The sequence below is a fragment of the Vipera berus genome (genome assembly GCF_964194415.1).
Source record: "Vipera berus genome assembly, chromosome: 3".
Classification (NCBI taxonomy): Eukaryota; Metazoa; Chordata; class Lepidosauria; order Squamata; family Viperidae; genus Vipera; species Vipera berus.
The window spans coordinates 38000857-38017930 of NC_138204.1; the positions used below are offsets into that span (position 1 = coordinate 38000857).

The window sequence follows — 17074 nt, forward strand, 5'->3', positions numbered from 1 at the left end:
TTTTAAAGCTACCGAGGTCAGAAACATCACTCGGCCAATAGGCGTACAAAAATGAGATTGATGAGAAGATGGTGAGAAGACAAAACTTTCAGGGTGCATTTGACGCCTCTCTTTTGTTTTCTGGAAAAACTGTTATAGGGACAGAAAATAAGAAAACAGTAGAAAAATCTGGATTTTTGCAGAACAGTGACTAGGCAACAGTAACCTTCCTCAAGCAAAAGGTAGCAGCAAAGCCTGCGTAGTGTTTGTAATGCGACTAAACCAGGATTCTTTTGCATTGCGAAGAAAATGGAGCGGATGTCTTCGCTTACGGGGGGGGGGGCGGTGAAAAAAAGGAGGCTGCGGCTCTTCGGGATAACCTTCCCGTCTACTCCGCTGTAGATTAATAATAATTCATATAATGATACTTCGGGCTACTATTGAGTATTAGGACCCTGCAGCATATCAGGTTTTTTCTGCTTTCCGATCCTCCCTCTTCCTTAGCGCGTCGGGATATTAAGCTAAAAAGCCTCCGGAACTGTTTTACAATGATGTTAACGTAAACCTTTATGTGACTGCCAAATAAATAAATTGCCCTGCATTTTAATTCCAGTTGTCATTTAATTTGAGGAACGAAAAATTGTATTACAGCTTCTAAAAGAGAATAGAATTTTAGAGGCATTTTCGTGAGTGTTGTCTTCCTGCACTTAGAGCTCTGTATTTCGAGAACTTGATTCCCTTCGAAGACGGAGGTAAATTGGACTTTCAAGTGCATTCACTCCATTTATTTTATAGTTGCCTGCTTAGATAGAGATTGTAATGTTTTGATTTTTGCCAGGCCAAAGCATTGGTGGGTATCACCATCAACAAAATAATTTATCTATTTGTGTTTTCAGAGCTAGGAAAGCAGCTGTTTCCTGTGCCTAAGACTAAATTTGTAGTTTCATACCAACAATGGTATGACACAGTGACTGTATTCATTGTACTGCCCTCATTTTGGTTTGGCATAATTGTACATTGCATAACAAATTTAATTATTTAGCTTCCTTCCTACCTAGCTACCTACCTATCTACCAGTATCTTGTGTCATGAAGAGTTACTAGAATTTAACAGCGTACATGTGGTCAAGTGCCCAAATTTTGATCACATGACTGTGGGGATGCTGCAAGAGTTGTAAGTGCAAGGACTAGTTGTAAATCACTTTTTTTCAGTGCTGTTGTAACTTTGAACAGTCACTAAACAAATGGTTGTAAGCCGAGGACTGGCAGTTAATGTATCACCTAACTATGGATTTAATACCTTTTCATCTGATGAAAAGTGATTCACCAAAAAGTGATAATAAATTTGTTAGTTTGGCTTTGTTTATATCTTCTATTGTTTTTACAGTATAGTAAATAATGTAGCTGCTCCTAGAGAAACCAAGTGTAATTAGTCATTTGTTATATGCTACTATTCTTGTCTTATTGTTTTCTTACCTTCCTATTACATCTCTTATATTTAGTGTATTTTATTTGCTATAAGCTTGGAACAGAGACTTGTCAGCTTGTTCCTTGCTAAAATGCCATGCTTGTTGCTGTCATAATGAAATTAGCAACTTTTTGAAAAATAAGAGCCAGTTTGGTCTAATAAGGCACCAGGCTAGAAAGCAGGAGATGAGTTAAAGTTCCACCTTAGCCATGAAGCCTCATACTGTCGTTGTTCTTGTGGGGAAAATAGGAGGAAAAAAGTGGGTTGGATATATTCACCACCATGAGTTATTTGTAAACCTAATAAAGGCAGGATACAAATTAATAAATAAAAATCTCTTGTTCTAAGAAAAGCATAAAAGATAAAACGAGATTGAAAGAGGCAGAACGGAATGCAAATGATATGCTCAGTTTTCTCTCTGTGACTATCTCCATCCTTTGTGACTGCTATCCTAGGTTCTTCAACAGTCAGTGCTGTCAAAGGGTTTAGAATCTCAGCAATGCCGTACCTTGGTTCAGAGGATACAGTGAAGGAGCTGAAGAGAGCCCTGTCCAACCCTCATGTGCAAACTGACCATCTTCGCTATAGGAATGTTATCCAACGAGTAATCAGGTCTGTTCTGAGATGCTTGTGTTATGCTACAGTCCTCTTGTACTCTGTCAATTATAGTTGGTCTTTTGAAATGCTGGAAGTTTTAAATAATTGATACGTGCAATAATTGTTTTAGATAGTTCTCATAATAGTGTAACAAAATTATAAAGTTTAAAAATAAATAATGCAAATGTATAATGTTTATACGTTTTAGTAATATGTTCGTCATTAGTTGTTGTTAGTTGCGAAGTCGTGTCCGACCCATCGCGACCCTATGGACCATGTTCCTCCAGGCCTTCCTGTCCTCTACCATCTTCTGGAGTCCATCTAAGCTCACGCCTACTGCTTCAGTAACTCCATCCAGCCACCTCATTCTCTGTCGTCCCCTTCTTCTATTGCCCTCAATTTTTCCCAGCATTAGGCTCTTCTCCAGTGAGTCCTTCCTTCTCATTAGGTGGCCAAAGTATTTGAGTTTTAGCTTCAGGATCTGGCCTTCTAAAGAGCAGTCAGGATTGATCTCCTCTAGGACTGACCGGTTTGATCGCCTTGCAGTCCAAGGAACTCGCAGGAGTCTTCTCCAGCACCATAGTTCAAAGGCTTCAATTCTTTGGCGCTCAGCCTTTCTTATGGTCCAGCTTTCACTGCCATACATTGCAACTGGGAAGACCATAGCCTTGACTATACGCACTTTTGTTGGCAGGGTGATGTCTCTGCTTTTTAGTGTGCTGTCTAGATTTGACATGGCTTTCCTCCCAAGGAGCAAGCGTCTTTTAATTTCTTGGCTACAGTCCCCATCTGCAGTGATCTTGGAGCCCAGGAAAATAAAATCTGTCACTACCTCCATTTCTTCCCCATCTATTTGCCAGGAATTGAGAGGGCCAGATGCCATGATCTTGGTTTTCTTAATGTTTAGTTTTAACCCAAGTTTTGCACTCTCCTTCTTCACCCGCAACAAGAGGCTCTTTAGTTCTTCTTCACTTTCTGCCATTAGAGTGGTATCATCTGCATATCTTAGGTTGTTGATGTTTCTTCCGGCAATCTTAATTCCAACTTTTGATTCATCTAACCCTGCCTTTCTCATGATGTGCTCTGCATATAAGTTAAATAGGCAAGGCGACAGTATACAGCCTTGCCGGACTCCTTTCCCAATTTTGAACCAATCAGTGGTTCCGTGTCCAGTTCTCACTGTTGCTTCTTGGCCCGCATATAAATTTCTCAAGAGACAAATAAGATGGTCTGGTATGCCCATCTCTTTAAGGACTTGCCAGAGTTTGTTATGATCCACACAATCAAAGGCTTTAGCATAGTCAATGAAGCAGAAGTAGATGTTTTTCTGGAACTCTCTAGCTTTCTCCATGATCCAGCGTATGTTAGCAATTTGATCTCTAGTTCCTCTGCCTCTTCGAAATCCTGCCTGTACTTCTGGTAGTTCTCGATCCACATACTGCTGGAGTCTAGCTTGTAGAATTTTAAGCATAACTTTACTAGCATGAGAAATGAGTGCAATGGTGCGATAGTTTGAACATTCTTTAGCACTGCCTTTCTTTGGAATTGGAATGTAAACTGATCTTTTCCAATCCTGTGGCCACTGTTGAGTTTTCCAAATTTGCTGGCAAATTGAGTGTAGCACTTTTACTGCATCGTCTTTTAAGATTTTGAATAGCTCAGCTGGAATACTGTCACCTCCACTAGCTTTGTTGTTGCTCAGCTTTTCTAAGGCCCACTTCACTTCACATTCTAGGATGTCTGGCTCGAGGTCAGTGACCACCTCATTGTGATTATCAGGGACGTTAAGCTCGTTCTTGTATAGTTCTTCTGTGTAATTTTGCCACCTCTTCTTAATCTCTTCTGCCTCTGTTAGGTCCCTGCCATTTTGGTCCTTTATCATGCCCATTTTTGCATGAAACGTTCCTTTCATCTCTCCAATTTTCTTGAAAAGATCTCTGGTCCTCCCTATTCTGTTGTTTTCTTCTATTTCTTTGCATTGTTCATTTAAGAAGGCATTCTTATCTCTTCTAGCTATTCTTTGGAATTCTGCATTTAATTGGGCATATCTTTCTTTTTCTCCCTTGCCTTTCACTTCCCTCCTTTCCTCAGCTATTTGCAAAGCTTCCTCAGACAGCCATTTTGCTTTCTTGCATTTCTTTTTCTTTGAGATGGTTTTGGTTGCTACCTGTTGTACAATGTTGCGAACCTCTGTCCATAGTTCTTCAGGCACTCTGTCTATCAGATCTAATTCCTTAAATCTATTTGTCACCTCTACTGTATATTCAACAGGGATATGATTTAATTCATACCTGACTGGCCTAGCGCTTTTCCCTACTTTCTTTAATTTAAGCCTAAACTTTGCAACAAGAAGCTCATGGTCTGAGCCACAGTCAGCTCCTGGTCTTGTTTTTACTGACTGTATAGAGCTTCTCCATCTTTGGCTGCAGAGCATATAGTCAATCTGATTTCTGTGTTGACCGTCTGGTGATGTCCATGTGTAAAGCCGTCTCTTGGGTTGTTGGAAAAGAGTGTTTGCTATGACCATCGTATTCTCTTGACAAAATTCTATCAGCCTGTGCCCTGCTTCATTTTGTACTCCAAGGCCAAACTTGCCTGTTATTCCGCTTATCTTTTGGCTTCCTACTTTAGCATTCCAATCCCCCATGATGATAAGGACATCATTTTTGGGTGTTAGTTCTATAAGGTGCTGTAGGGCTTCATAGAACCGGTCAATTTCATCCTCTTCAGCACCGGTGGTTGGGGCATAGACTTGGACTACGGTGATATTGAATGGTTTGCCTTGGATTCGAACTGAGATCATTCTGTCATTTTGAGGATTGTATCCCAGTATTGCTTTTCCTATTTTTTTATTGACTATGAAGGCTACTCCATTTCTTCTGAGGGATTCTTGCCCGCAGTAGTATACCTGATGGTCATCTGAATTAAATTCACCCATTCCTGTCCATTTTAGTTCGCTGATACCTAAGATGTCGATGTTCAGTCTTGTCATCTCTTGTTTGACCACGTCCAGCTTTCCTTGATTCATGGATCTTACATTCCAGGTTCCTATGGAGAAAAAATCTTTACAGCATCGGACTTTCCTTTCACCACCAGACACATCCACAGCTGAGCGTCCTTTCGGCTTTGGCCCAGTCGCTTCATTCTTTCTGGCGCTACTAGTACTAGCCCTCTGCTCTTCCCCAGTAGCATATTGGACGCCTTCCGACCTGAGGGGCTCATCTTCCAGCGTCATATCGTTTTGCCTTTTGGTACTGTCCATAGGGTTTTCATGGCAAAGATACTGGAGTGGTTTGCCATTTCCTTCTCCAGCGGATCACGTTTTGTCAGAACTCTCTGCTATGACCTTTCCGTCTTGGGTGGCCCTGCACGGCATAGCTCATAGCTTCATTGAATTACGCAAGCCCCTTCGCCACGACAAGGCAGTAATCCATGAAGGGGTCGTCATTAGTACAAAATTCTATTTCCAACTCAGTTTTACTTTGTTCACAGCCATAATGTATTTTATCCACTTTAAACTTTTCTGATAATGGTATATAAGAAAACCATTGACAAGAATATCCTTCTGTTATCACATTACTTGAATTTAGTTTTTCAATCCTTTTGAGAAAATTCTGGTACATCTCAGTAGATTAACCTAGTTTTCAAGAGTGCAAAACATTAGCGTGCAAAGCACTAGTGCTGTGGATCTTAGCCAATTATAAATAAAATAATCTTATAATCTGTACATGAAAATTCATGTATAGTTTTCATTTTTGCAAATGTTGCTTTAAAAAAACTTTCTGCTACCTTCAAAGAGGTCAAAGAAATATTCAGGGCACTGAAACATTCTCTCATTAATTGAAAATTCTAAGTTACCGCCTGGTTTGTCAAATTTTATTAACTGTTGTCCATATATTTCAAAGTATATAAAGTATTAGGTAAACATTGTATTATTATGGATATACATTAGCTTAATTGTGAATTCTGTTCTCCTTACATTCTTCTATCAAAAATGTAGCTAATAAATGCTTTCGAAGAAAACTGTTGAAATATTCTTTTTTGACCTGATGTTGAATAGCTAGGCTTAAGAATGTATATAAATCGACACATTTATATTTCATATTTCTTGATTTATCTTTTCTGATACTTTGGAAAGTGGAGGATCACAGAGAAGTAAAATATGCCAAATATGTAATATGTAGTGAAAAGTAAGCATAAAACGCTCCAGATAAAGAATTTAGGCTTTGTGATGAAGGACTGTGTTTGCAGTTAACCTAGTGCACTGAGGTGGAATACAAATGAAACTTGGAATGTATTTGCATAAGTATATACACACATTCTGAGTGACAACTTGTAATGATTTAATCATTGACTATAATCATTACAAAATTATCTTTTGGGTTTTCAGGTAGATTAATATAAGATATTGATTGTTCTATCTATATTTTTCTTATCTTTTTCTTGCAGACACATGACCCAAGGTGTAGATGTGTCCAGTGTTTTTATGGAGATGGTTAAAGCTAGTGCTACTATAGACATTGTTCAGAAGAAGCTAGTGTACTTGTACATGTGTACGTATGCTCCCCTGAAGCCTGATCTAGCACTTTTAGCTATCAATACTCTTTGCAAAGACTGCTCAGACCCCAACCCTATGGTTAGGGGTCTGGCCCTGCGCAGCATGTGCAGTCTGAGGTAAGAGAATGTCATGCTTGCTTTGACCTTCACAGCCATCACATATGAGAGAAAGATATATTATGTAATATACTCAAGTGTAGAGGTTACTGATCAATAGCTCATGACCTGAACGATGGGCTTTCAGTTCTTTTGTCTTGAATCTAATTCTTATCAGTAATACATCACTACAAATAGCACTTCCTTCCAGAAAGCTCTTCAAAGTGAAACACACTTGAAGAGCTTTCTGTTTTGCTGGTCAGGACTGAATTTCCCTTGAATTATAGCTGCTATTTTGGGCTGCTATTTTGCTATCTGATCTATGAAACCTAATACAGCTATTTAATAATAATTTATTAAAAGGGTTGAGGGCATCAACTTATAAGAGCGTTTATGAGAATTTATAGATTGATAGCCCTACAATGTTCCTAGGATGCCTGGCATACAAGAATATATTCAGCAGCCAATCCTGAATGGTCTACGAGATAAAGCTTCTTATGTAAGGAGAGTAGCAGTTCTTGGATGTGCAAAGATGCAGAAACTCCAAGGGGACTGTGAAGTGGGTAAATAAACATGTTTTTTTTCTATTCTATTTCCAATTCCACTTCTCCATTCATATTAGAATAAATATGTGGCATATAGTCTTGATGTTATAAAGAGAAAGTTAGGCTTGAATGCTGTAACAGTTCTACTTTGTATATAGTGTGTGGCGATCTCCCCTTCATAGAAGACACATTCTGCTGGATGTAGTTCTTCCTATCTTGCCCCATAATTATTTGCCAGAAATCCTTCTCAGCAATCTCATATTTAATATTTATTAAACTTGCATGCTACCCAAGTCTCAATAATTCTGGGTTGCTTACAACAGTCAAATAAATTACAATAAAATCCATAAAACAAAGATAAAAGATGGCAAACTCAGTGAAGTGTGGAGTCTGGCTCTTCCTCACCAAAAGCCTGGGTAAAGACCCAGTCTCTTAAACAACAACAGAGTGGGGAACATCCAGATTGTTTTCATTAAATGATCATTGTTTGTGTTTGTATATGTCCTGTCAAAAGCAGTATTTTATTTCAGATGAAAGGGGGAAATATTTCTGACTTCCTTTCTGACATGTTTTCTGCAGATGGTGCACTAGTTAATGAGATATATAGTTTGCTTCGGGATCAGGATCCTATTGTGGTGGTAAATTGTCTGAGGGCTCTTGAGGAAATTCTGGCACATGAAGGAGGAGTTGTCATCAACAAACCCATTGCCCACCATCTTCTTAACAGGTACATTCCGCTCCAAAATTCTTGGGTAAACTAGAGGTACCGTTCTCCACTGTCCTTTGTGTTTTGAATTGTGAAAACCATATGCTTGTCAAATTAATGCTAATATTTTCTTTATTAATTTATTGAATTTATAACTTGCCTTTCTGCCAAAAAAAGCCAATCATTGCAGCTAACAACAATAATAAATAATAATAATAAATGTTTAATTAAAATACACTATGAATTAATCAAAAACACATTTGTGGGAGAATACCAGAATAGTGAAGTCTTATTTCAAGACTTTGACAAAGCAGGCAAATAGTAGACGATTACTTGAACAGAAAGAACCTGCTGGCATCTAGGTAAGAAGAAGGAAACTTCTCTCAGCAGGGAATGCCTAAATTAGTATTAATGCTTAAATAGTATTAAATAAATAAATTGGAATCCACCATGGAAAAGACCTTCGGTTCATGTGAAGTAATATCGTCCAAGGTCTTTCATTTTTACATGGTGGTAGCTGAAGTAATTACTTGTTCTGCAGAGTTGTTTCCTAGTTTTGGCTTTAAAGCATGTGAGTATTAATATAAAAGATCCTTTGCAATTATATACAGTTTAAATAAAATAATTGGTCAGCTTGTAAGCCCAGTGCTCATTGATAATATTGCTCATCGGATTTATAAGGACATACATAGCAGATATGATATTATTGTTATTAATACATTTTATCCCATCTTTCATTTATATCTATTGGACACCATCGAACAGAAGGGGAAAAAAATTATGTATCTATATGAGAAGGTTAATGCACCTCGTGCTCCTGCCTCCCTATCTTCCCCACAATAACAAGGCTGTGTGGTTGATTGGATTGAAGGAGACTAATTGACTCAAAGTCATTCTCCCATCTTTTATGTTTAAGGGAGATTGTCATTCAAATATATATTTGTATTACTCTTTAAGATTTTGAAAGATCTGCAGGTCGAGGGCGAAGTACAAATTTACTTAAAGTATATGATTTAGTAGTGTTTGATCAAATCCCTCCATTTCATCTTACTGATTCACATATTTAAGTTTAATACTGATGAAGTAATGGAAAAAGTGGCCTGCAGATTGGGAGAGCAAAGCTGCATCACCATTTGTGTTTGTTTTCTCCTCTGTAGGATGCCAGATTTGGATCAATGGGGGCAGAGTGAGGTATTGACTTTTCTGCTGCGATACAAACCCCGCTGTGAAGAAGAGCTTTTTGATATCCTTAATTTATTGGATGGATACCTTAAAAATAGCAGTTCCAGTGTAGTGATGGCTGCCACAAAACTTTTCTTGGTGCTGGCTAGAGATTACCCACATGTCCAGGCAGATGTGCTTGTAAGAGTTAAAGGTCCACTCTTAACAGCATGCACATCTGGGAGTAGAGAACTCTGTTTCACTGCTCTGTGTCATGTACGCCAGATAATAGACAGCCTTCCTGGCCATTTCAGTAGCCAATATAAGAAGTTCTTCTGTTCTTACTCGGAACCGCATTATATCAAGTGCCAGAAAATGGAGGTGCTGTGCAAGTTGGTGAATGATGAAAATGTTCAGCATATATTGGAGGAACTGAGAGATTATTGCACTGATGTGTCAGCAGAGCTTGCTCGGGCAGCAATATTTTCCATAGGTAAGTGGACTACTAGGATTCTAATGAAAGACCTCTAACAGGCAAATAAATGTACACCAAAGTTGTAATGCCTATGTAAAAAATATAACACAACACCCCTCTCCCCTGCAATTATATTGCAAATTCTGCATTTGGTAGTGTTTCTTTTGGCTAGAAAAGAATATGACTGTCTTTACAGGTGTGGATAGGACAATTTTCTCTAGAACAAAAAATAAGCTTCAAAGACAGAAGAAGCAAAATTTGGTCAAACTAGAAAATGAAGCAGTTTAAAGTTACACCAGTCTTGTGAACATATTCGCTATTATCCTTTCCAGCTGAAAACACAAATTATTACACTCACAATAACCAAGAAAGTATGTTTTCTCAAAAGTAAATTCCACTCCATTTTAAAAGCGTACAAGCTTTAGTCTTTATTTCATATAAAATGACTCCAAAATTTAAGAAATCTTAAGACAACTATTACTGTAGTCACAAAATGCATATCAAGGTGCATGTTGTTTGCCTTACCACCTAATATTGTTTGCTTTATTGTAGTTTGATGTAGTAATTAAGGTCCTGGACTAGAAACTGAGAAATCATAAGTTCTAGTCTTCTGTTAAGGCAAGGAAACTGGCTCAATCTGGCTCATAGGATAGTTGTGGGAAAATAGGAAGCAACAGGAGGAATGCGTAGTGCTGCATTGAATTGTAAAAAACTAAAGGTGAGATTAAATCTAATGTCTCAGTGAGCAGTTCATTTCATTCAGTTATATTGAATGTGTTTATTGATTATCAGTTTGGTGTATTATTGCTTAACATATGGAAATTACTCATGTTCTCTTCCTTAAGTGGTCCAATAACCAGCTTAGAATTGTCTCATCTATAATATTATGTTCCCCAAACTGTTCCATTCTGTCCCATTTTGCATAAGATTAGTTTGTACTTCTGTACTGAGAATTAGTGTTAGAAATATCAACCTGTGTTGCTGGATCGTTCTTTCTAGGTTAAGGAATTATTAAGCAATCCTGAGAACTTTGGGTCATATATATTGGGGGGGGGTGTTTAGTTTTTTTTTGTTATTGTTGTTTTTTAGGAAAAATTGCAAGAACCTACTCAGAACAATGTGTTAGGATTCTAAAAGAACTTCTTGAGCTGAAGCAAGAACATATAACATCAGGTATTATTCCGGACTTTCTAGTTCATATTTGACATAGTTTTTTCTAAACTTAGAATTAATTAATTAATTTAATTAATCTTAATTTAAGGAACGTCAACAGGTGTGACAAGGACACTGATAGCTATTCCAAATCACCTTTTTGACTTTGAATCTGAAAAGCACAATCCTATAGTTACTGCTGTGTTTAAATGACATAAATATTTCATTGAGACACTGCCCCAAATCATGTGGGATCAGTGGTGGGATTCAGCCAGTTCGCACCAGTTCACAGAACCAGTAGCTAATTTTTTGTTGCCCAGGCCCAAAATGGACTTCCGGAAGTGGCATCCACACAGAGAACCGGTTGTTCACATATTTGAATCCCACCACTGTATAGGGTGTTAATACACCAGATATTCACTTTCTAATTACTGATGCGTTAAGATCTTTTAAAAGTAATTTTGCTCACTTTGACTCCATTTGTTTTCCTGACAACTCTGAATTGGTAAGAGAAACTTAATCAGTAGAAGATAAAAATGTTGCTCAGTAAAAATAGACTTCAGAATGGGAAAAACAATCTATTCTAGAAGAATTTGCATCTTTCAAAGGGCCAGATTTGCAGTTTCAAAATCTCCTCAATTTGTCATAATTCCTGGACAGCCAAGTGATTACTCAGTGCTAAGAGTGTTTTACATATATAGCTGTCCGTTCTTGGAGAGAGCAGATTTGGCCACAGATCATATGCCTTAGTCCCATCCAGATTAGGTTTCTGCTATTTATTTTCTATCAGGCTGACTAGAAAGGTATTCTTTGCTGCTGCAAAGACGTAAACTGCCATTTTTTTTCTGTGCTACCCATTTTAAAATACCATGGGCTTCCACTTCAACTCTGAAAGCAATTCTGGGTATTAGTATCAGTTATAATTCTCCATAGAACTTCAAATAATTTTTGGAGACCTTTTTCCTTTTGTATGGTTCTCTCTATCAGCTGTACCATCACCTCAATCACTGTTTTGCATTCTGTGATGGTCAGGGAATCAGACATGGCCTTTTTAGTGGCAGCATCCTAATCATGGGTCGTCCTTCAAAGGCAGGTCTAACATTTTATTGTATTTTAGGTAAATAGTGAAAATACATTTTGCTAGAATTTTATAGCATTTTAATTTTATTAGCTGCAAATTCTGTTTTAACTATTCCTTAATCTTAAACTATACCATCAAAACTCCACTTTGGTTTTGATGGTATTAAGATGTTATCATCTGGACCAAACAGTGTTATACTCTAAATATGTTGTTATCTATTTCACTACAGCTGTAGTGCAGGTGTTCCGAGATCTAGTATGGTTGTGTCCACAGTGCATAACGTGTGTGGCCCAGTCTTTGTCTGGCTGTGAAGAGATCATCCAGGACAGTGAGGTAACAGAGAACACCTTTTGTAATCTCCTCTATACTGTTGATGAAATCTAAAATTGAAGCTGAAAGTTTTTTAAAAAGTATGCATTCATTGTATATATGTGAGTTGTTAGTGAAAACAATAATAAATGTTCCTATTTGTTCAAATACAAGTGGTCCTCAACTTACAACCACAACTGAGCCCAAAATTTATGTAAAGTGAGACATTTGTTGAGTTTTGTCCCATTTTATGACCTTCCTTGCCTGTTGTTAAATGAATCACTGCCGTTGATAAGTTAGTAACCTGGTTGTTAAGTGAAACTCACTTCCCCATTGACTTTGCTTGTCAGAAGATTGCAAAATGGGATTACATGACCTTGGGACATAGCAATCAACGTAAGTACAGTCTTTCCCTTAAAATAAGACTGGGTCTTAATTTTTTTTGCCTCCAAAAGAGGTACCAGGTCTTATTTTCAAGGGGTTTCTTTTTCACTCACTCACCAACAGTCTTGCCCAGCCAGCCCACTTCTTCTTCAGCCAAAGGAGCAGCTTCATTCTGCAGCTGAGAATGGAGCTCCAGCCTGCATTTCGCAGTCAGAAGGCCTCTGCAACTGATAACTGAGCTATGGATTCAGTCTACAAGGCCTCTGCTGTCAAGAACCGAGCTATGGATTGAATCCATAGCTCGGTTCTTGACTGCAGAGACCTTGTAGACTGAATCCATAGATTGAATCCGTAGATTCAATCCATGGATTGAATCCATAGCTTGGTTCTTGACTGCAGAGGCCTTGTAGAACCAAGCTATGGATTCAATCCATAGCTTGGTTCTCGGCTGCAGTGGCCTTCCAGAAAGGCCTCCGACTGAGAAATGCAGGCCTGTGGACTCTGGATAAAAAGTGGCCAGTGAGGAGAGGCCTGGCTACAAGGTAAGTCAGTGTGGGGCAAGTGGGCCAACTCTACCCCTCCACCCCCACCCTAGCTTGATTTTTAGGTGTGTGCCTTGCCCCAAAACTAGGGCTTATTTGGGGGGTAGGGCTTATATTAGGCCCACTCCCAAAAATCAAATTAGGGCTTATTTTGGGGTAGGTCTTACTTTTGGGAAAACACGGTATGAACCAGTTGCCATGCGTCAGAATTTTGATCAAATGATCATGGGGATGCTTCAAAAGTTCTAACTATGAAAAACGGTCACAAATCACTTTTTTCAGTGCCATTGTAACTTTGAACGAAATGAACTGTTGTAAGTCGAAGACTACCTGTAATGTCCTTAACATGGAGGTTTGGTATGTGAATTGTTCTCCACAGTACTGAATGCCAAATGTTTTAATGGTTTAATTTTTTAGGGAAAGCAAGCATTAATCTGGCTTCTGGGTGTACATGGAGAAAGAGTTCCCAATGCCCCTTATATATTAGAAGATTTTGTGGAGAATGTAAAATCAGAACCATTCTCAGTTGTCAAGCTGGAACTACTGACAGCTGTGGCCCGGCTGTTCATAGCACGTCCTGCTGAATGTCAGGATACTCTGGGTCGATTACTTTATTATTGCATTGGTAAGTCTGTTACTTCTGTGATGGTTGCTATGTCATGAATTAGATGAAAGACAACAGTTATAGTTACTGTTGAAAAGCATGCCCAACAAATAAATAAATCTTGGTCTAAAATTCTTTAGATTTATCGCAAGTATTTTTCTATTCTGTCTGCACTGCTAGTCTCAGATATCTTAACAGGTTCTAAGGGAGAGAGGGAAGGCTTGGGAGAGAGCTCTTGGAAATGCATCACTAAAAGCCAGGTGAGGTAATTGCTTATTTTTGTTGTTGTTGCCAAATGTTTGTGTCTGTGATCCAGAGGAGGAAAAAGACATGGCAGTTCGGGACCGTGCATTATTTTACTATCGTCTATTACAAGTTGGAGTGGAAGAAACCAAAGGAATTCTGTGCAGCCCAACATCGGATCGTTCTCTCCGCTTTTTAGAAGAGCAGACTGGAAGTTCCATTAACGAATGGGTCCTTGACTTTAATACCTTGGCGTTCGTCTATGGCAAAGAGCAATGGGCAGCTATGACGGCCAGGCGGGTAGTTGATCTCCCCTGTGCAGACTCCGGCACAGACGATAGCCAAAGAGAAGGCAAAGGTGAGAGACACATGTAGATATTAGTTACTTTCTTACTCTTCCTGTGCTCGCTTTTCCTAATGACAGCCAGAATCTTCACTGGAAAATGTACTTTTAGGTATCTGATTGACAAGTTATTCTTTGCTTAGTAGGCGATACTAAGCTTGTTGTAATTGTAATGCTCATGTTCCTGCTGAGCATCTTTCAGTTTATACTGTTAATAGTAATTCCTCCACTGTGAAGTTCCACAGAGCTTGGCTCGCTCTCTCTTCCATATTATTTAACAATTATATAAAACTGATTCATCTTTTAGTTTGAGGTGAGATGTCATCATGCGCTGATGTTGTTCAGCTGTAGGTTGTCACCTCAAGAGATGCAGTAGGGGTCCTTTTTTATTTTCTGGAGGTTGTGAAGGACTGGATTTGACAAAACAGACTCAGAGTCCCAGCAAGAGAGAGCTATTGTTCTTGTGCAAACAATCTAGTATGATGTCAGTTCTGAGGTTGGTTTTGGGCAAAATTATATTTCCTCTGAAGGAACAGGTCCTTGAACTGGGGTTTTCCTGCACTAGAGCACCAGGTCAAGACCATGGCCAGTAGAGCCTTTACTCAACTGTGGCTGATGTGGTAATTACAGTCCTTCTTGGACTAGACACCCTTATGATAGGATTTAAATTACAATTGTACCACCCCACATGCTCGCAGTTCAGGTGCTTGGCAACCCAATTGCCTTTACAGCCAGTTGCAACATCCTGCAATCAAGATTTACAACTTTTGCTGATTTACAGCAAATAGCATCCATAAGGGAAGCTGGATTTACCTAACAGCCATGTTATTCACTTAATGACCATTGTAAAATTGTTGTAAAATCGGATCCAACTTGACTTAGGACCACAATACTCATGATGGAAATTTCAGTCTGCAATGTGGTTGTAAATCAAGGTCCACCTGTAGATACACTTGAGAATCCCCTTCTTACATGAGAATGAAAGATCGGGCCAGAGAAAGAGTGTAGCCATCTACTGGGAGATTAGTGAGTTTCATTATGCAGTTAGTTGGGCACTGTGAGAACAGATTAGATGGGGCAGGGATCCAATTCAGAAGGGCACTGCATATGTTCTTAGGATATGTTTCATTCATGGCCCTGACATTGTGGAATAGCTCCCCCCTCCGAGGTACTCGGTATTTGCAAAGTTGCCAGCATTAGTTTATTCAGATAGTCTTTACAACACTAATGGTGAATCTGGGTTGCTTTTTGGTTCTTGATTTTGATTTTAATGTACAATGCATTTTATAGGGAGGATTAGAAGGATGGGTTTAGTGTTGTGTTTTAATAGATGTTATTGCTGCAAACTTCTGTGAGCATGATAATTTGATGATACACAAATGTATGTAATAAATAGTAAATAATATGGCTTTTCTTTCTTTTTCAGTACCACTGATGTTGGAAAAGGAGAATGACCCTGTTATTACTGCCAGTTCCAGTAGCCTTACCTTAATATCGAGTATATGTCTGACTACAGAGCAGTTTGAGAGGACATGGCTAAACCTGGCTGTTGGCTGCCAGCAAGCCATTCCTTGGCAGGAAACTGTTCAGCCAGAGACGTTGCAGGTTGCCCTGCAGATGGTCCATATTCAGACTATTGCAGTGAGCAAGCCTGGTTCACAGTCATGGAAAGTCTACCTAGGGGCACAGGATGACACAGGCTGCCTTTTCCTAACTGAGCTGCTGCTGGAGACAGGAAGTGCAGAGATGCAGATGTTAGTGAAGCAGACCGAAAACAAGCTAGAAGCCTTGCAGGCATTTGTCTCACTCTTGAAGACAGTTCTGGAGACTGTGGCAGGCCTGACATCCTGATTTTTTCCCAATTTCTGGTGTTGGTCATAGGCAGGAAGAGTTAGCAATTTTGTATGTGGTTTATTTATTGTATTCTTTAATGAAGCTGTCATTCTTACAAATTGTCAGTAAAGGCTTTCTACAGCATAACTTTTAGCGCAAATGTTTAGAAAGATAATGCAGAGAAACCAACCAGCCTTGAAAGGCAAAATAAGATCGTGTTTATAGACAAAGGGAACTTTATATATCTAGAGAAGTAAAATAGGAAGACCTGAGATTTCAGGATGAAGGTAGATTAAGGAGGATTTGTGTGTTTGGAAAATGTGTTTGCAATATTCCCTCTAACCTTTTTCTCTTGTGGAAAAAATTGTTTTGTGCAGCTTTTTCTAAACCAAGTACAAATTTCCTCTCCACGATATGAACATATGAGTAAATTGCAAATAGAAATAGCAATTATAATTTTATTTCTGCTTAATCTCAAATTTATTTATTGAACTCATATGGCCACCTGTTTTAAATAGAATATCTCATAATAAAATCAATAAAAACAACAATAAAACATTCATGTCACTCATATACATTCATGTCACATACACCCTTTCCATTGTTCTTCAACTGATAACTGCAGTCAATGTTTTGTATGCATCTAAAATAGTTTCTCAGGATGGGGAATTTTGATATTGTAATAAAAGAAAAACTAAAGAAAGAAATACATTATTCAAAAAAATTAGATTGCCTTCTTTCATTTTTTTTGTCCACTCTTTGCTTCTCTGAATGTATTCTGAGCTTATACTTTAATCATAAAGGCTGATATCTTTTTTCAAAGTGAATTAACATGGCCCAAAATTCAACAGATACTAATTAAACCTTTTTTGGAGCAAGGTGCTCCTTGCAGAGAAGGCTGTGAGGTCCTGGGCAGCTGGACTCGCAAGCCTGGAGTTTTGTTATGACTAAAATTATTATTATTTAAACTTAATTGTGCAAGTGCTTGATGTAGATGCTA

At 38.5% G+C, this 17074-nt stretch overlaps 1 protein-coding gene across 2 annotated transcripts; it reads left to right on the plus strand.

The window, feature by feature from the left end:
- The first annotated feature begins 33 nt into the window (after positions 1-33).
- On the plus strand, positions 34-16946 carry AP4B1 (adaptor related protein complex 4 subunit beta 1). 2 transcript variants are annotated; one of them, XM_081322872.1, is made up of 12 exons: positions 46-221; positions 593-731; positions 1902-2058; positions 6493-6717; positions 7129-7259; positions 7821-7968; positions 9105-9601; positions 10673-10756; positions 12046-12149; positions 13469-13676; positions 13972-14256; positions 15668-16946. In XM_081322872.1, exons 3-12 carry the CDS (start codon positions 1946-1948, stop codon positions 16090-16092), a joined length of 2220 nt encoding a protein of 739 aa, XP_081178998.1. In that variant the 5' UTR covers positions 46-221; positions 593-731; positions 1902-1945; the 3' UTR covers positions 16093-16946. The 2 variants fall into 2 exon arrangements, with proteins under 2 accessions (XP_081178997.1, XP_081178998.1); XM_081322871.1 differs by lacking the exon at positions 593-731 and having other exon boundaries at positions 34-221.
- Positions 16947-17074: the final 128 nt, after the last annotated feature.